The sequence below is a fragment of the Eretmochelys imbricata genome, chromosome 1 (genome assembly GCF_965152235.1).
Source record: "Eretmochelys imbricata isolate rEreImb1 chromosome 1, rEreImb1.hap1, whole genome shotgun sequence".
Lineage (NCBI taxonomy): Eukaryota > Metazoa > Chordata > Testudines > Cheloniidae > Eretmochelys > Eretmochelys imbricata.
Window position 1 is genome coordinate 268,234,236 of NC_135572.1, and position 21,081 is coordinate 268,255,316.

The 21,081-nt window shown below is 41.6% G+C and overlaps 1 protein-coding gene across 3 annotated transcripts in view; it reads left to right on the top strand.

The window, feature by feature from the left end:
* The window catches only part of EP300 (EP300 lysine acetyltransferase), a 132,863-nt gene that overhangs the window by 16,540 nt on the left and 95,242 nt on the right, over positions 1 to 21,081 (top strand). For all 3 annotated transcript variants that reach the window (XM_077830522.1, XM_077830530.1, XM_077830540.1), the window contains exon 2: positions 6,050 to 6,708. In XM_077830522.1, the coding sequence (XP_077686648.1) occupies positions 6,050 to 6,708 (659 nt within the window). The remainder of the gene's footprint in view (positions 1 to 6,049; positions 6,709 to 21,081) is intronic.

Below are 21,081 nucleotides of genomic sequence, written 5' to 3' on the forward strand. Positions count from 1 at the left end.
TCCCAAACAATTTCTCAATTTGGAATTAGTCCAAAGGAAGAAAATATTCTTTGTACACTGGCAGAAGAAGCTACTGCTGTTAAAAGTGAGATTATCACTTCAACAGTCTCTGAATTTAAAGTACTTAAGTGACTTCCACCAGTTCACTGGTGTGATTTTCTTTAAAACCTCATCAGCAAACATACATTGCTTGAATGGTTCACCCTTAGCCCTGAAGTTTGTTATAGTTGGCATTATGGAGGGGTGATTGCTTAATGTCCATGTTATGGCCAACTCCTCTTCTTCAGCAGTTAAGGTTTGACCCTGGTACCGAGTATTGAGCACATTTGCAAGAAAATGAGCTGGAGATGGTGCTTGTCCCATTTGGTTCTTTTAATACTTGTAATTTAACTCTGTCATTGCATATTTCTCTTTTTTTAAGATCTCACTCAGTTCCTTTCAAATTTCAACAGCGTCAGCAATAAAACAGCTATTTCTCTGCATTTTGTTCAAGGCTACAGAAGTAGGCTTCAGGGTCTTCAGCATGTGTTCAACATTTCTCTTAAGCCCAATGTTGAGGACTTTGGCTGTGACAGTGCCATCTATTTTTTTTCACCATTTTGTTCACAAACTCTCCTCAGATTAGGCCAGTTCTTGATATAGTGCTCAAAACAGTCCACTACTGAGTTCCATCGCACATCTTATGGGAGAATTAGCTTGGTTCCCTCCACTTTTTTCAGAGGAGCTGCTGAAAAGTGGTTGTTATGGAGGTATTTTACGATTTCAACAACATTGGCCTTTGTTTGAAGTCTTTTTGGCTAGGAGGTGCATCAAATGAGCACTGCAACCGTATGCTATTAGCTTGGGACTCTCTCTTCTAGATGATTTCTTCTCATCTTGGATACATTTGCAGCATTGTCTGTGACCAAGCTGCGTACTAGACATTTGAATTTTTTTTCACAGTTTGTTATAGCTTTTACTGCTACTTCTTGTAAGTATTCTGCTGTGTGTGCATTTCCTGATGTATCAATTGTTTCTGTAAGGAAGACATTCCCTTCTATTGTCACACAAGCACATACAACAGGATCGTTGTGAACTTTGCTCCACCCATCAAGACTCAGGTTAACAATTTTACCCTCTAGACCTTTTGTACACTGCTCAATTTCTCTTTCATATGCTTTATCCAGCAATTAGCCTGTGACATCTGTTCCTTTGGGTGGACTGTGTCCTGGTCTTAATGACTGAATCATGTTAATGAAATGTGGGTTCTCAATCCCACAGAAAGGAGAGTTTGTTGCATAAACAAACTGGTCAGTTTTTTCATCAATTACCTCTTTTTGTAATTTGCTGGTTCTTATCACAAACTTAATGATAGTTGTTTCTGGATGATGGAGATGTTTTTTTTTTCTTTTTGCTGCAGGTGATATACTGTGGCTATGTGACATACGTGATGTGACTGAAACACTATCATTGGCAGATAACTCTGAAACTATAGAAAATGATGATCTTGAAGGTGGATAGTATTCAGAATCCTGAATGTTGAGGATGGATTGGCCTAAACAAAATAAGTCCAATGCAGTTATTTGATTGATATTACCATACTGCTCATTTAGTATTACTCATTGCGTTCACTGACACTCAGTACTACTTTAAAGGTGAAATTGTAAAAGGAACCTCTGCCTATTTCAGCTATTTATTTTTTTATCACAACTGCATCTAAAATGATAGTGTCATGGAGTAACAACTATATTTTTGGCTCAAACATGAAAATTCAAGAATAGTCCAGAAGGAAGACAGGCAGTCCTTAAGAAAGAAGTATGAAATAAAAAAGTTTACCAACCTGAAGATCCTGCATGTTCAGACATGTTCCTTTCATCATCTTCAACGCAGCTTCCTCCTGAGAAGGAGCACTTCTCATGATGTTGTTTCATTCGGGTAACCAGGCCTTGCATTTCTTTGTTGCACTGTTCGCATTTTGCATGCATGCCTGTCTTACCCACAGGTAGAGGAACTTCATTAAAATATTCCCAAACTGGATCTCTTTGACAGCCTGCTGCCATTATAGGTTTTCCCTTCTAGTGAGAGAAGGGTATGGTAGTCAATGAAGGCTACACTCAGAAAGACCTCAAGACTTCTGGAATATGCTGCTCAAGCAGCTTCGCTTTTGTTTCTGCTGCCTGTCCCCCTGCTTCTCATATTTATCTCCAGACTTCTTCTCCTTGTCCAGATCTGTTTCACCCCCAACAATCTTCTATTCATTAAACTTTTTGAAACTTTGCACTTTTAGAGAGAGGTAAGGGATTGACTCTGTGTACACAAATTTGCAGAGGGACAATAAGGTTGAGGTCTGTTATTTCTCACCTCTATATTTTAAAAACATTACTGTTAACAAGCATGTTATCTCTGAAGACACAAATCCACAGTTTGAGAACTGCAAAACTAAGCCTCTATGGTGATATCTTCTAGACTGAGCACTGAGTCCCATCGGGTAGATAATTCAGGTTAATCTTTCTATACAGAAGCCCCTGGAACCCCATAAGATTGGGTCTCCAATCCATGAACTATTGGAACTCATTTACAAAACTTTTCTTAAACATTACATGAATATATTGCCTCATACTATAGAATTTATAATCCCTGTTCCATGGTGAGATATCTTTGAGCTATAGTTTTAATTAAGATTGGATTTTTTTTATAAAAATTTTTTTATAAAAATTTTTGAGGAAAAACCTATTTAAATTAAAAAAATCTTAATTTTAAAATCTTTTGATTTTTTTAAAAAAATAATTAATTTTTATCCTCCCTGTTTGATAAGAGAAAAAATATTTATAATTTTGTATCTCTTAATGTTTAATGCCAAAAGGATGATCTCCCAGCCACCTTCCCACAATGTAGTATGATTTTGTTCTTGTTGTTTCTGCATGTACGTGATAATTTCTTACCTTTTGAGGAAATTTTTTTTGTTTGATTATTTTGTTGGTGCATTCTCCCTGCTTGAAAGGTTCATTTGGCATGACTACCAATGAGGGGTAGGGGTTGGCTTACATTTGTGGATGCTAGAGTTGTTCTTAGAGACCAGAAAGCTTTAAGGCTTAGAATTCTGCCGTCATGTACTTATAAATGGAGATCTAGGAGGGAGAATCCCATGGGATTGTTAGATCTTCAGAGAAATGCTGAGTGATCTTTTCCCTGCATGAGGAAAAGCAAATATGGCTTTAGAATCCTGAAAACAAGAATTTCATGCTGATTTACAGGATTGGTCCGTACCTTAAATACCTTACACAGGCCTTTCCATGGACAGGATGTCCCATCATATTTTGAAGAGGGAGTTGAGTTCTTCATGTTCAGGAATTTCCTGATTCAGTGACTTTCTGGCTTTTGTTCTGTGACTCGCTTAATAAGATGCACCATTCATGGACCATGTTCTCTTGCATAATTTCTCTGCTTTAATTCTCAGTTTTATTCCGCTAACCACCAGGAATGGCTCTCCAGATCTTTGCTGGACCGTGGACCTTAGCTTGTGAATCACATTTCCCTTGTTTCTGACCCTTCCTTACTGATCCTCTTAGGCTGACGCTAGGTAACTTGAGTGTTTTCTGGCTGATAGTCTCTCAACGTTTGACATTCTTTTTAGTCTTTTCAGGGCACCACATGTCCCTTTTATTGCTTTCCCAATTCTCTTTCCCTCTTGCTATTTTTAAGAGGTTTCTTCATTGTAATCCTTCCTGTTTCCTTTCACTCACTGATATTTATTCTCAATAAGCAAGTGAAGTCCTTTCTGTTCCTTCTGATGTGAAATTGTATGAAGTTTAGGTCTGCCTTCTGGGAACGGTATGCTTAGCAGAATTAAGGGCCCCTTTTTCTCCTCTTAACTTCATCTGTAGAATAGTAACTAAATTACAAGACTGTCAAAAGGAAGGCGCTATTGAAAGATCCACTGTTGAAGTATAATGCAAGGCCTATCCTTTGCACAAACTTCCCCCAAATAATGGAGGCTAAAGGATGGTCTGTTTACACTTCACTGAGGCAAATGACTGCAGCAATTAATGAAGTAATAAGGGAGTGCTGTAAAGTAGAAGCAAAATTCTTGCCCAAAAGGCCTATAGTTTTATCTGTGGTGCTTGGATACTGCAGTGATAGGGGCATTAAAATTTTAAATAGAACTGAAATTGCTTCATCTTAGTCCACCCAAGTAACTCTTCTCTTGCTAATCCCCAGCAGCAAAACTTCCAGAAGGTTTCTTTTGATGGTTTACTTTTCATTTCTGAATTAATGCTTACTTCCAAGACTGCAAATACTGAGGTCTTTCAACTTGGTTACTGTATCATCGTGATCTCTATTGAGAAAGTATCTAATGGAATTCAGCCTTTCAGACTTAACCTGCTTCTTATTTCTGCTACTAATTCTTCAATTTTAATATTTTAGCAAGGACTGCTGTGGTCATATTCTTTGGCTTTCAGTAGAGTTGGCACCTCCCCTTAATCAGCATTGCAATAGTGTGAAAATAGTGTATTGGCAACACTATCAGCTGTCTAACAGTCTTGAATAATTTCTCTTTGAAAGTAAAGTAAAATATCTGCTATAATAGAGCATTCATGAAATGAAATTTCTTTTAAGAAGGGTTAAAATTAAACTTGATCGCTAACTATTTTATAGTGTCCACTATAATATAGTGTCCAACTATAAACATTAGGCAGCATGCTCCTTAGTCATTAAAATACTATGAATTCATAATATAATAGATGATCTTTTGTGTAAACACTTCTTGGTTTATATTTAACACTGTAAAAATAATATGCCGGTCACTATGACTCAGTACAGATTAAGAGATGCATAGTACCTATGGCATATCTCAAGTATTTGTGATCTTCCTAGATAAGAAAACTTGGGGCTGTTGTAATGTATCTTGGCAATGACATTCCAAGCATCTCCGAGCATGCAAACTGTCTGAAACTAAAATGCCAGTTTATTACCTTAGTGGTGACACTGCATAGCCACATGAGAGATGGGTTTGATTCCCGATCCTGCTGTCTTTCACTCTTACATATTCTTCCTGTATAGGGAAGGAATGGTTTACATTGCTTATAATTCTACTCTTTGCAGCCAAATAGGCTCATAGTGGGCGTTACCCAGTGAAGATCCATTGAATTTTGTAACTTTGTTTTGGTTCTCAAAATTAGGATAATATTTTAAGGTGACCAGCAAAAGAAGGGAAAAAGGACATCTCCTTTTAGCTACTCCATGATTTATAAAGGAAGTCTTCTGTTTGCTTTTACACTAGAAATGCAGGTTGTGCCTATTCAAAAAATGCCTGACTTAGGCATTGTCTACATTGGCAACTGAACAACAAAACTTTTCTTTCAGAGATGTTACCTCCCACCCCCGTAAGACAAAAGTTTTCCGACGAAAAGTGCTGGTATGAACAGCGCTTTGTCAGCAGGAGCTCTCTCCTGCCGACAAAGCTACCGCCACTTGTTGGGGGTGGAAGTTTTTTGTCGGTGGGAGAGCTCTTTTCTGCCAACAAACAGCTACACTGTGCGCCTTGTAGTGGCACTGCTGTGTTGCTACAAGGTGTGTAATATAGACAAAGCCTTAGTTAAGTGAAAGCTGAGAAATTGAGGGGAAGGGATTTTTAATGATTCAAAACTTTATTTTTTGACTATTAAAACCTGTTTAACTTCAGTGACCAACACTTTGGAAAAGGACGTCATTGTTAAAAATCTAAAACTCCTGCACTTACAGAACGAGAGCTCACAAACATGCTCTGAGACATCCAATAGGTCCTCCAGCAAAATTGGCTTATGTGGGGTTGGGAGTGAGGCATTTTTCATGCATCATAAAGAAACAAAGGTGTCATCTCATTAAAAGTTTTTGAAGTTTTAGAGGTGGTCTGCAGGAAGGCGAGCTGGCAACTTCAAATACTAGTGGATGCTCTAATATTGCTCCAGTAGTCAATGTGAAGGTGTGTTGTTCATCTGACATAGACCCTTGGTTATTTTGTTCTGGTTTATCTTCAGATCTCATTAGTTGATCTGAATTTTTAAAAACTTCTTTTGTTTTTTTCTTCTAGATTTTGGATCCCTCTTTGATCTGGAACACGATTTGCCAGATGAACTAATCAGCTCCACAGATTTGGGACTTACCAACGGTGGTGACATTAATCAGCTGCAAACCAGTCTTGGCATGGCACAAGATGCTGCATCTAAACATAAGCAGCTGTCTGAACTGCTGCGGGCTGGTAGTTCCCCAAACCTCAATATGGGGGTTGGGGGACCAGGCCAAGGCATGGCAAGTCAAACCCAACAGAACAGTCCTGGAATGGGAATCTTAAACAGCATGGTTAAAAGCCCCATGGCACAGGCAGGGTTGACGTCTCCAAATATGGGGATGGGTACAAGTGGACCAAATCAAGGTCCTTCAGCCCAGTCAACTGCAGGAATGATGCCCGCAGTAAATAGTCCAGTTAATCAGCCTGGTATGGGAATGAACACAGGGATGAATGCTGGCATGAATCCTTCGATGCTGGCTGCAGGCAATGGACAGGGGATGATGCAAGGGCAAGTCATGAACGGTTCAATTGGAGCAGGAAGAGGGCGACCCAACATGCCATATCCAAATCCAGGAATAGGTAATGCTGGTAACTTGTTGGCTGAGACACTGCAGCAAGGTTCTCCCCAGATGGGAGGACAGACAGGACTGAGAGGGCCACAACCTGGAGCAATGAACAAGGTAAGAAAAGCTTGGTTACTTTACTTATTCCATGTGGTAACTTTGACATTTATAAGAACTAGGGTAGAAAACTCATTGTTGACTGTCTTCAAAACCCCTATTATAAGGGAACACTTTCTTCTAGATAATTTGGTGCAAAAGAATTTTTGGCATTAGAGGCATTCAAAGGAGTTATATAAAGGTGAGAATTACAGAACTTATAAGAAGGTACATTCATTAGAGCCATGTACCAATATTGCTGGATGAAGGTGTCTGTTACTTTTTAAAAAAGTGTTAATTTTTTACATTGTCATCACTACCACTCTAAATTAAACTAAAGATTCTCTGATGTATTTTGATCTGAGAATGTAGATTTTATTCCCGTCCATAAATACGTTCCTTGGTGGAACAAGTGGGTTTGAGACCTTTTTTATTAAACATTGACTTAAATTTCTATGGACCCATATTGGAATTCTTACTGGGTAAGTGTTAGACCTGTCCAGTTTGATATAAAATTTGGACGACTCATTCCAAGGTGAGGGAATAAACTGGAAAGCAGGAAAAAAAGAATAGAAAACATTTTTGGTAAATGGGGAGGAAATGAGTTTTTAGTACTGAGATGAGGAAAAGAGTAAAAAGGAGTTGTACTGGGCCGTTTTGACAATGGAAATGATATGGCGTGACAGAGTTGAAACTACAAATAGGCATTTCCCTTCTCCTCAGAAATATTCTGACCTGGAATATTTTTCCAAGCTTTGGGTTCAACTCTAAAATCAGAAGTCAGAACAATCAGTCAACTATTATGCAATTTCCATCCAGAGTGAATTATATCATGGCTTGGTCAAAGAGGGAAAGTTATTCTAAAAAACACTTTAAAGAGAGATTTATTCAGATGCTGTAATCAAAATGAAAATTTTGGAAGCTTATTGGGTTGGGATGCTTTTCTCCAGCCACCTTATTCCATAAAAAGCACCCTTAAACTTTAATAAAATAAAAATAATTAAAAAAATGAAACCCCAAACTTAGAATATTAGTCTGTAATGTGGACTAGATCTTAACTAGTTTTAATAAAATGGTCTGAAATAATTGTCTTATGAATATCCTAAGAAATAAACTTCACCCTGTGAGCTTCATGTAGTAGTAAATACGGTAGATACCCAGTAGGTGGAAGCATATCAACAGTGAGCTGTCCTTTGACTGTTGATTTTTAATATTAATCTTGTAGACTAAGATCACTTGGACTGTTTGGTAAACATGACCATTACAAAAGGGTGTGGGTTGCAATATATAGTTCAAATGGTGCTGTAAAAAGGAAATTAAACATAATTGTTCAATGTAACTGAAATTTCTCTGTGTGTAGTTAGAAGCATATCAAAACAACTATACAGAAAGGAATTTTGATGCATTGTTCTCTGTAGTCCAATGTGGAATCTTATTTCAAGTTAAAAATTGACACTGACTAATTTCAAGATTAATACATTGCAGTTCAAGATGGATTTTAATTACTAGATTTAAGTATCAATAAAAGTTGATCAAATTTCAAAACATCTGTTTAATTTGGAGAAAACCTTTCCTAAGATTGCAAGGTCAGTCTTTGAATTGATATAGTTAACTTACACTGTCCCCAACCTGTTTCGACCTAAGCCCTGAAGTGTGCTTTGTGGATCCGAATAAGGAGGGAAAGCATTTCAGATTTGATCTAGTTGCTTGCATTTTGGGATTTCAAATCAAATACATCAGTGCAGTATGTGAGTGCTTTTAATTTGCTAGCTGAGTTGATACAAATATATTTTCTATAGGGTTTAACATGGAGAGAGAAACCTTAGCTATAAAGATACATGAAATTTGTTTGAGCCTATGTTTTAATGTCTTCTTTGATTGTAATATACGTTGCTCATAAAGTAGCTGAACTGCATGATGAGAAGGAACAGTCTGAAATGGAGGCTGAAATTCCAGAATGTCTTCATTTGGTTTAGTTGTTGGCAGGGAGCCGATGTTTCACTACTTACAGTGGAGTTAGCAGAAGCTAATAACAGTAATATCTCTGACCATTGTGTATCTCCACCCATCTGCCCTCATCATTCCTACCTCCAAATCTTCAAAAAATAGATGGAAAAGGAAATTAAACATAATTGTTAAATATAACTTTTTATTGGCCGTTTAAAAATATTTTGGTAAATTACAGTGGTAGTTTTTCTAACCTGGGAGCCTGGATTTACTAATGTGTAATGGCTCTTCAGTTTGGGTAGCAGAAATAGTTGTATTTATGCTTTGAAGGCCTATTATTGCTCTATGGAGTTAGTGAAACATTTCCTCTGTGATGTTTAACTAGTGATGTAGTGGATCAGGGGTGTGCCTAAGAGGAGCCAGCAGAACTTGGGAAGTGGGAAGGGAGCTAGCACAGGGTGTGCATTGCCTGAATGTGCCTGCTGCTAGCTGTGTTCGATTTAGGTGTAAGGTGGGAGTCGAAGTTCACCTATTCTTGCAACAGGAATTTGAAGGCCATCTGTTCTGTTTATACCTACTGAGACTGTTTCAAATGTAAGCATTTTAAGGACATTTTCAAGTTAAAATTTTAATTTTGATGGATTGTGTTGATGTATGAAGGATTTTTAAAAATACAGGAAATAGGTAAAATTTTATTCATTTGTACTACATTAGTCCTGCAACTTAAGTTAGGTGCATAAATCCAGAATTCTTCAGTTCAGCAAATGCCCCACTTTGTAAAAGTCCATATACTTGTTTTGCAAGGTAGTATCTTCATGTCTGCATCAAACTTATTTCTAAATAAATACCCTGGTTTCAGTATGAAGAGGAAACGTTTTTACCAAGGGTCCGTGATATTGAATATGCAGGGTGCCGGCTTTGCAATCCTGTGGAAGAAAGCCTGGCACACCCTTCATGACAGACAAATTTGTTTTAAAAATTTTCCTGAGCTGAACTTAATTGCGTGTTATTACCAAGCTTGTTGGGATGCTTATTTGGAGATAGGATTGTATGCTTGGAACAGAATTGCTCTAAATTTACAGAGGATTATCCTTTTTGATAGCTACCTGGACTTTATCTTCATGACCAAAGGTTTGGTCTCACCTCCTGAATAAAGTTGGGCTTAGGAGTAAGGTGGTTATTTGAGTCTTATTTGTCTTTAGGAGCCTAGATATACCAGCCTTGAATTGGACAAGTTTCCAATTGGTATTTTATAAATTTACAAGTCAAATAATACCTACACTATCACAACTCCATCAGCCCTGAGCCAGTTAATCGTCAACAAAATACTCCTTTTATTCTGCCTCTTTGGCTGTTCAGCAGCTTGCTGTTCGTACCTTCTGGTTACTATCATGTTGCCTGCTCTACTCATGTTCTTATTCAGAGTGGGAACGTGTTTCATAGGCAAATATGATAATTTGTGTATTTCTTTGGTGGTGGTTGCACTCTGCTGTCCTGCGTGCCCCAAATCTGAAGGCCAAGTCATGTCAGCCATTCGAAGTAAAATATTTTTAATTTCTGTTCAAAGAAATTTGTTTTCTCCTAGTATGAAAAGGAGATGAAAGACTAGTCAGTCCTGGTACATCATGGACACCGATTAGAACGCTTCATTTGTGTGTAAAGCTTTACATCTGTTGGAAATATTTTTAAATAGTTGTGGTTGAGTAGTCCTCAAATCATCTGATTCAATACATAATTTTGGGAGTATACAAAGCTCAGAAGTTAGGCTGTTTAAAAACATGGGGCAGACTTGTTCAGATCACTTTGTAAAAATCTAGATTTGGTTTGTTAGAGGATGGTAACTTGGCTTGGTCCCTACCTTACCAACAAACAAAACTTTTAAAAGGTAGAATTCCAGTTGTAACTGAATGAAGTAAAGATACTCTTAATTTTGTAGAAAGAACATATTTTTTTCCCTCACAACTTAAATGCATCCCAACTGAAACTATGCCAAAGCACCTTTATTAGAATCCTGCAGGTAACGTAATCTTAAAATGACTTGAGTCTTATGAACTGTGGTGTCCAAAGCTGGAAGAAGGAGAAAGATGAATTATTATAGCAGATATGGAACTTCTGAAGTTGGTGCAGTTAAGGGACATAATAGAAATATTCTTCTCATTGGCATCTTAAACCACACTTTTAGGGGTGATATTTTGGCCATAATATTGCTATGTCCTCTTAAATAGCTGCTGTTTTCTATCCCAAAATGTGGATACTTCATTAGTGGGTGGATTGATGTGTGAAGTGCTTGCAGATGAAGGGTGCCTTTATGATTGTATGTTGATCCAATTAAAGAATTAAAATTCACTCTTAGATGGGTGTGTAACTCCTCCTCCCCCCGCCCCCCCCCCCGCCGGGTAGGGGAGGAGAAAAATCTGGCTAATAGTCTGCTTTCCCAAGCAGTATCAGAGGTAGGCAGGCGTTCATGTGGGAGCGTTGGAACTCTGGAGACCCTTGCTTTTACTGCAGCCAGTAAGCTCTTAGGCTCGGTAGGACAGAACCTCTTCTAGCAGGCACTGGTGAGGTAGTGTTATCATTTATTAGGCATTGTCATAAATATAAAGGGAAGGGTAAACTCCTTTAAATCCCTCCTGGCCAGAGGAAAAACCCTTTCACCTGAAAAGGGTTAAGAGGCTAAGATAACCTCGCTGGCACCTGACCAAAATGACCAATGAGGAGGCAAGATACTTTCAAAGCGGGGGGGGGAGAAACAAAGGTTCTCTCTGTCTGTGTGATGCTTTTGCTGGCACCAGAGCAGGAATGCAGGTCAGAACTCCTGTAAAGAGTTAGTAAGCAATCTCGTTAGATATGCGTTAGATTCTGTTTTGTTTAAATGGCTGATAAAATAAGTTGTGCTGAATGGAATGTATATTCCTGTTTTTGTGTCTTTTTGTAACTTAAGGTTTTGCCTAGAGGGATTCTTTGTTTTAAATCTGATTACCCTGTAAGGTATTTACCATCCTGATTTTACAGAGGTGATTCTTTTACTTTTTCTTTAATTAAAATTCTCTTAAGAACCTGATTGCTTTTTCATTGTTCTTAAGATCCAAGGGTTTGGGTCTGTGTTCACTTATGCGAATAGGTGAGGATTTTTATCAAGCCTTCCCCAGGAAAGGGGGTGTAGAGCTTAGGGGGATATTTTTTTTGTGGGGGAGACGTTTCCAAGTGGGCACTTCCCCTGTTCTTTGTGTAACACTTTGGTGGTGGCAGCGTTTAACCTAAGCTGGTAAGAATAAGCTTAGGGGGTCTTTCATGCAGGTCCCCACATCTGTACCCTAGAGTTCAGAGTGGGGAAGGAACCTTGACATGGTGGCAGAGCAGTGGGATTAATTTGAAATCATTTTGAGATTTTTTTTTTTGAACCAGAAGCACAGAAGGATTTTAAAAGATTTTGAAGGGTTTTGTAAAAGGGGACAAAGCAACAAGCATAACAAAAGGGATTTGTCTTTTGTGAGCTGGAGTTTCTCTATCTAAAGGCAGGGTAGTTAACCTCCTGCGGGGAAATTCACAAGTCTTCACAGACCTGAAGTTTTTTTAGCTAAAAGCAACTATAGGGTTTTTCTGTCTATTTGCCTGGAGACAAAGGTGTTAGTCATCGTCAGCCTACAGAAAAATCCTTTAAAAAAAAACCTATCAGAGAACATAGGTATCAGTTTACAGCACAACCTATTTTTTTTGACAAGCCAAGTTTTTTGTTTTTGTTTTTATTTCTAACTCTCGGGTGTAAAGTTAGTTAAAAACAGAGAGGCAAACATGATAGAGCCCGAGGCAGAAACAGCCAAAGAGGCTGCCCACAGGAGAGCTGTGGAGGCAGGAAAAAACCAAGAAGCTGTCCACTGGAGAGCTGCGGAGGCAAAGGAAAAAGAAATGGAGGAGAAGGAAAAAGAGAGGAAGCATGAACTGGAGTTGGAGAAGGTAAGGGCTGAGTGGAATCTACTGAATAACCCTAACAATCCTTCCCCAACAATCCACAAATGGGAGCGACTATGTCCACAGTATGATGAATCCAGTGATATTGCTGAATATTTTCTCACCTTTGAGAGACTGTGCACTCTCCATAAAATTCCTGAAGCTCACAAGATGACTACATTGGTCGCAAAATTGACTGGAAGAGCTCTGGACATATTCAATAAGATGCCTGTTGATGAGGCTTCTGACTATAATAAGTTCAAGGATTTGGTTTTAAAGCAATTTCAAATTACTTCTGAAACATAGAGTAAAATTTCGAACCCTTAAGAGAGGGCCTGGACTAACTAATGTGTCTTATCTAAACAAGATGAAGGATCTGTTAGATAAATGGGTCAAAGGAAGAGGTGTCACTAGTTTTGATGGAATGTGTGATTTGATAGCTCAGGAGCAATTCCTGAATGTCGAAGGAGGAAATAAAACAGAGTTTATGGGATAAGGAAATGGACTCAGGAGAAAGTCTTGCTTCTTATGCTGATCGATACGAGCAGTCCCAGACCACCAGAGAGGTGGGGCAAGCCAGAACAAAACAGGTGGAGGGAGGAGAGAGGAACAACCCTGGTTGCAGTTGGAGCAGATACCAGAAGGGACACCCTCAGACCACACCCTACTGCTGGGGGCAGCCCAAGGCCCCAACTACACACCAAGGAATACTCCAGACACCTTATCGTCCTGCCACACCATTCTCCAGCAACCCACCTTGCCCCAGTGACCCGTCAGCTGGACGATGTTTTAAATGCAACGAGCCGAGGCATGTAAAAGCCAACTGCCCCAAGAACCCCAACAGATTACAGTTCATTGCACCAGAATCACACCAGAGGTCCTCAGGCCCAGATACCCTCAGAGCGGAGGGAAACTGTGAGTGTGGGCGGGAAGAAGGTCACAGCGTGGAGGGACACCGGAGCACAAGTGTTGGCTATCCAGGCTTCCTTAGTGGACCCCAGTTTAATCAACTCAGAGATCCAAGTGACAATTCAACCCTTCAAGTCTAACTCTTTCAATTTGCCTACAGCCAAGTTGCCTGTCCAGTACAAGGGCTGGTCAGGAACGTGGACTTTTGCAGTCTTTGATGATTATCCCATCCCCATGCTGCTGGGGGAAGACTTGGCCAATCACGTGAAGCTAGCCGAGAGGGTGGGAATGGTCACCTGCAGCCAGACTAAGGAAGCTGTCACGCCTAGCTCTGTTCTGGAAACTTCTACCAGGACTCGGTCAGAGGTTATGGAACCAGACCCCATGCCAACGTCTGCAACAGCAGTAGTGGATCCAATCCCAGAGACCCAGACAGAGCCAGCCCCAGAACCGGAACTGGTGGAACAACCAGCACCTGAACCATTGCCAGCACTGAATCCAGTACTTGCAACCCCAACACCAGAGGGCCCCACCGAACCTGAACTGGCAGCAGCCAATAACCCTACACAAGAGGCTCAGCTGGAGCCTGAACCCCAGCGGAGAGCGGTTCACAGTCAACGGAAACAGCCCCATCCCCTACATCGCTTCCAGAGGGACCAAGCCTAGGTCCACAATCCAATGAGGAACTGATGTCTCCAGCATCAAGGGAACAGTTCCCGACCCAACAGGAAGCAGATGAAAGCCTCCAGAGAGCTTGGATGGTGGCACCGAGCAACCCACCGCCTCTCAGTTCTTCTAATCGATCCAGAGAATTAAAGGTTTGTCAGTTTACAACTCGGGGAGGAGATGAGGCTGAGTGGCCTGAAGGTGTCTACTACGAAGGGAAAAGTGCTGGTGGTGTGGAAGAGGTGAACCTCTCCATGACCCTTGGGCGTATGCAGCGACAGCAGATCAAGCTGTGCACTAGCTACGCGCTGACATTCTTAGCCACCCCAGGACTGAGTGAACAGGTATACCACTCCGTTGACACAGGTAATGCTCACCCGATTAAAGTCCCACCTTACCGGGTGTTTCCTCAAGCTAAAACTGCTATAGATCGGGAGATCCAGGATATGCTACAGATGGGAGGTAATCTGCCCCTCTGGCAGTGCATGGGCATCTCCAGTGGTTCTAGTTCCCAAACCAGATGGGGAGATACGTTTCTGCGTGGACTACCGTAAGCTAAATGCTGTAACTCGCCCAGACAACTATCCAGTGCCACGCACAGATGAACTATTAGAGAAACTGGGACAGGTCCAGTTCATCTCTACCTTGGACTTAACCAAGGGGTACTGGCAGGTACTGCTAGATGAATCCGCCAAGGAAAGATCAGCCTTTACCACAAGTCGGGCTGTATGAATTTAATGTACTCCCTTTTGGGCTGCGGAATGCACCCGCTACCTTCCAAAGACTTGTAGATGGTCTCCTAGCGGGATTAGGAGAATATGCAGTTGCCTGCTTTGACGATGTGGCCATATTTTCGGATTCCTGGCAGAACACCTGGAACATCTACAAAAAGTCTTCAAGCGCATAAGGGAGACAGGACTAACTGTTAAGGCTAAGAAGTGTCAAATAGGCCTAAACAGAGTGACTTACCTTGGACACCAGGTGGGTCAAGGAACTATCAGCCCCCTACAGGCCAAAGTGGATGCTCTCCAAAAATGGGCTGTCCCAAAGTCAAAGAAACAGGTCCAATCCTCCTTAGGCTTGGCCGGATATTACAGGCGATTTGTACTGCACTACAGCCAAATCGCTGCCCCACTGACAGACCTAACCAGAAAGAAACAGCCAAATGCCGTTCAGTGGACCGAAGAGTGTCAGAAGGCTTTAAACCAGCTTAAAGCAACACTTATGTCTGACCCTGTGCTAAGGACCCCAGACTTTGACAAACTATTCCTAGTAACCACAGATGCGTCCGAACGTGGTGTGGGAGCAGTTTTAATGCAAGAAGGACCGGATCAGGAATTCCAACCTGTAGTGTTTCTCAGCAAGAAGCTGTCTGAGAGGGAAAGCAACTAGTCAGTCAGTGAAAAAGAATGTTACGCCATTGTCTATGCTCTGGAAAAGCTACACCTATACGTTTGGGGCCGGCGTTTCCACCTGCAAACCGACCATGCTGCGCTACAGTGGCTTCATACCGCCATGGGAAATAACAAAAAACTTATTCAGTGGAGGTTAGCTCTCCAAGATTTTGATTTCGACATCCAGCACATCTCAGGAGCTTCTAACAAAGTGGCTGATGCACTCTCCCATGAAACTTTCCCAGAATCAGCTGGTTAAAATCGTCCTTGAGATGTGGAAAATATTGTTAGTCTTGGTAGTATATTTAGAGGTGCATGTGTCTTATTAACTCTGTTTTCTCCTAGAGCTCCAGGAAGAAATCACAGTCAGCATTCCACCCTATCTGTGATTTGGGGGGCATGTCATAAATATAAAGGGAAGGGTAAACTCGTTTAAATCCCTCCTGGCCAGAGGAAAAACCCTTTCACCTGTAAAGGGTTAAGAAGCTAAGATAACCTCGCTGGCATGTGACCAAAATGACCAGTGAGGAGACAAGATACTTTCAAAGCTGGAGGAGGGGTGGGGAGAAACAAAGGTTCTCTCTGTCTGTGTGATGCTTTTGCCGGGACCAGAGCAGGAATGCAGGTCAGAACTCCTGTAAAGAGTTAGTAAGCAATCTCGTTAGATATGCGTTAAATTCTGTCTTGTTTAAATGGCTGATAAAATAAGTTGTGCTGAATGGAATGTATATTCCTGTTTTTGTGTCTTTTTGTAACTTAAGGTTTTGCCTAGAGGGATTCTCTGTTTTGAATCTGATTACCATGTAAGGTATTTACTATCCTGATTTTACAGAGGTGATTCTTTTACTTTTTCTTTAATTAAAATTCTCTTAAGAACCTGATTGCTTTTTCATTGTTCTTAAGATCCAAGGGTTTGGGTCTGTGTTCACCTATGCAAATTGGTGAGGATTTTTATCAAGCCTTCCCCAGGAAAGGGGGTGTAGTGCTTAGGGGGATTTTTTTTTGTGGGGGAGACGTTTCCAAGTGGTCATTTCCCCTGTTCTTTGTGTAACACTTTGGTGGTGGCAACGTTTAACCTAAGCTGGTAAGAATAAGCTTAGGGGGTCTTTCATGCAGGTCCCCACATCTGTACCCTAGAGTTCAGAGTGGGGAAGGAACCTTGACAGGCATCTACTACCAGAGGCTGATATGAAATATGAAGCGCAAGACTAGTGTCCAAGGTCAGCAGCCCAGGATAAAGAGTAAGGCTAAACATCTCATCAGAGTTTTGCCATTGATACTTGCTGGTTGGGTCTGCTCATATTTTGTATTGGTCTTTCAGCATAACAGACTTAGTTACCTGTTTTCTTTAAATATAAAAATTGTCATTCAGCATTTGTTTACAGAATTAGTTTTCCTTGGTATAATTCATCCATTATTAATAAGGATATAATTTTGTCACGGCAGTCACGGATTCCCTCACTTTAATGGACCTCCGTGACTTCTTTAGCTTCAACCCTTGCCAGAGTGATGGCTGGTGGGGCTTGAGCAGTGGGCTGGTGGTCAGCCGCCAGGACTTGTGACAAAACTTTACCTTACTCATGAATAAATGGCCACAGAAGTTCACCAATATGCGAGTGTACTAGGGCATCTACTATAGCTACCACTGATGGAGGTGCTTTTGATGTTAGTACAGTGGTGGGGAAATTAAGAAAAACATGAGGGTAGACAGCTCCTTTCCCTGTCCATGCTTCCTTCTTTCCTTGCTGGCTGGCTGATGTCTACGTTTTCTGTGACTACAGCAGTGACAGCTGGTAGGAGGTAGCTGTGGTAGTCCTCATTTTCAGCTAGGTTTGTGGATTGTTTGAAGTGGTCCCTTGCTCTCAAGTTGGGAGGGAGACCACTCCGCCTTGCTGTGTCAGGTAACAGCACTCGGGCTTGGGTCCTGCTGGCAGGGCTGAGCAGTAAGAATTCTATAGCTCTGTAGCTGCTTAGCAGAGGCAAACAACAAGTAAAAGTTTGGTGCTCTAGTTCCCTTGGGTGGGGCAGAATAATGAGCAGTCTTTAGCCCACAGCCTCCTAGCTGGGTCTAGCAGTAACTAACAGTCTAAAGCTCTGGCTCTTTGGGCGGGGCAGAGCAGGGGACAGGCGTTCGCCTAAGCCTCCTGGCTAAGGTAGGCAGCCCACACACAGTCTAAAGCTCACTGTCTCCTGATGGGGGCAAGCCACAAGCCAAGCACAGGCCTTCTGGCCTATGGGTGCAAAGGCTGCCACCCCAGGGTTGGGGTTGGTAGTAAGGGGGGGTAGGAGGACCCCAGGCCATCCAACTACACCAGATCCCAGCCCAGGGCCAAAACAGTGGCGGACTGTTCCGCCACTGGGTCAGCAGGGATTCAGGCTGCAACATGCTGACCCCTGCTCCAGCTACAAAAGTGGACTAAAGTCTGGTTTCCCTGGGTGACTTCCAACTAGTCTGGAGACGGGGTTATGTAGTCCAAGCGTCCTCTGTTTTCTTAGGGTCTGTTGTGGATGGCAGTCCCGGCAACTCCTCTCCAGGGTCTGCCTCCTCTGGAGGTAGAGTGCTGCACTGCATGGGCTCGTCTGTGGCTCCTTCCGAGGCTCCTGCTCAACTGAGCTGCAGGTCCCTCCCTTTATACTTCCTGTCCTGCCTGTCTGGCGAGTGGGGGTGGGGCACGTCTGGCTCTGCCCACCAAAGGGAGGGTAGTGGTCCCTCGCTCTCAAGTCTGGAGGGAGTCTACTCCGCCTCACTAGTCTTTCATTGAAGAGCTTGGCTAGCTAGAGAAGTAACTGGAAACAAGAACAATGCAGTGCGGTTTCTCGATTATGGTAGTGCCTACTATGTGCAAACGTTTCAGAAGGCTTGTCCATATTCCAAGGAGTTTACAACCTAAGGAGCCTCTTAATCTCTAACCCTGCTTCTACTTAACTTTCATGAGCAGCCACACTACTGGTAACCACAAGGCACTCAGTAGTGCCTGCTGCACATGAAAGATTCCTATTTTAAGAGGCATCTGCTTCCCAGTGTGAAGTGGTAGTGTTGTAGCTCCCTGTCTGCTCCCAGCAGCTGTTGTTGCATCTGCCAAAGCAGACTTTTCGCTGCTGTCTTTTCCTGAGAAGGAGAGGGGATGCTTTTCCTGTGCCACTGCTACTCCTGGCTGAGAAGAAAGGACTCCAGAGTCTTCACCTCCTCTCCCAATCCTGGTGGCACCTTGCTGCTGCTTGCATCTTGGGGCAGGGAGGGAAAGCAACTCTGTCTATTTCTCTCCCCCTTATCTGTTCCTCTTCAATGACTACCTGAGCTTAACTTTAAAACCTGTGACTTCATTTTCTCCCTATCCCTCTTTTACTATATCCGTTTTCCTCATTCAGTCTACTTCATTCACTTCCACATTTTTCTTCCTTCCTCATTCATTCCATAAATCACTTTTATTATATCTTCTCCCCTTCCTCCTCTTCGCTTTACCTCTTACTATGTCTCATTCTTCTCATCACATGGACTCTCTCCCCTGGTTTCCCTGTACATGTAACTTTTCTCACACAGTGAAAGTGAGAAAGAGGGTGTGTGAGATCAAGTGTGATTTACTCCTTCTCATAACACAAGAACTAGGGGTCACCAAATGGAATTAATAGGCAGCAGGTTTAAAACAAAAGCAAGTATTTCTTCACACAATGCACAGTTAACCTGTGGAACTCTTTGCCAGAGGCTGTTGTGAAGGCCAAGACTATAGCAGGGTTCAAAAAAGAACTAGATAAGTTCTTGGAGGATAGGTCCATCACTGGCTATTAGTCAGGATGGGCAGGGATGATATCCCTAGCCTCTGTTTGCCAGAAGCTGGGAATGGGCGACAGGGAATGGATCACTTGATGATTACCTGTTTGTTATCTCTGGGGCACCTAGCATTGGCCGCTGTCGGAAGATAGGATACTGGGCTAGATGGACCTTTGGTCTGACTCGCTATTGCTGTTCTTATGTTCTTATGAAATGGAAGAATGGGGGAGGAAAGTAAAAGGAGAGGAAAATATTATTGTGGGCTATGGCATGAATATGGAAAGTGTGGGAATGAGAGAATGAAGGTTTAGTAGGAATTAGGAGAGGAATTCAGTGAGAGGGAGAGAATGTAAAATTGCATTCATTGATTGATTTTTAAACTTAATCTCAAACAGTTTAGTGAAAATTAGAGGAAATAATTGTCTACAACCTCTCCAAAGGTCACTATCAACCGCTGTGTAGAATTGCTAGAGAACTGCTGCTCTAAAAGACTGCAGCTATCTTGAAAGTGAATTCCTCCTGCCTCTCAAACAAATAAGCAGTGGGGACCATGATGAAAACGGCTCCAATGCAAAGCCCCAGTTTCAGTCCAGTAATGCAGGGGAAACTGAAATATTTTTGGTGAGGTTTGTAGCTGATGTTCTCAAGGTGAAGATGCCAGCCTGTGTGTGGTTGGTTTTGTTTTTGTTTTTTAGGCTGCAGTGATGGGGAAATTCTGTCTAATTCTGGTTCGGTAATTTTTTATAGGTGCTGGATGAATGCTAGATCACTCCAAAACTGCTTTAAGACAACACATGCTGGCTATGTATACGGGAAGCTGTTGACTCCCATGATCAATCCTTTTTGTGTTTCCTATATCAAATCCACTGTTCTAATTTATATGTAAAATACTAGAGATGTTCTGGATTGAAAGATTGCATGTGGCCTTCAAGTATGGATTGCTAATTCTTCATGGTTGTTCTGGGTGCCAGAGTGTACATGTGCTGTGTTTCTAGGGCTTCTCGAGACTGGCTTTCACAACCATAAATTGGTGAGATCCAGGCTTTGATCTGAGGGAATCTTAAGCTTTGGTTAAAAGTTTTTGTTTTGCCATTAAAGCACTGTGATGCAGTGTGAGTGCCTAAAGTTAGTTATCTAGGAGGTATGAATGCTGTTTGGAAGAGTCCTTTTTCTGTGAACTTGATATGAGGAATTACAAATTCAAGTTCATGGTCATCCTATTCCAGGATTCTTGGTTGATTAGGGACAAAAACTAGGTACTGTTCTGAAGGAGAATATTAACTTTTTCGACTGCCCTAGGACTTGTCTTCCTTGCAATGTGCAACACAAATGTTTTGTATGAGATGATTCACACTCTTGCTTCTCAGAGAACAAGGTCCAGATCAAGCAGGCAAGGGGATTATTTTCAGTTTCTCTTCCATTCGCCAATAGATGGAAATGTTGAATTCCCTCCTACAATGGGGATCTTCAGTTTTGAAACTGGTGTTTTTTTCACTCTTTCCAAGTCTCAAAGATAGGTAAGTGGTTCCTCTTTTCCCAGTGCAGCTTGCCTGTCCATGCCTTCTAGAAGCATGCTTAGTGAAATGTGGTGGTGATGGTATTCCTGCAAAATTTTGTCTTTGTGCTCTGAGGCAGAGATTTTCTCTGTGGGTTTTCTTCTTTAGGAGTTTTTCAGTCTTTTCCCTTTTCCAGCTTAGTCTTACAAAGGCAAACTTGTTTATGCACACTTTGATGGAATGAAACTGTTAAGCAAGCTTCTCC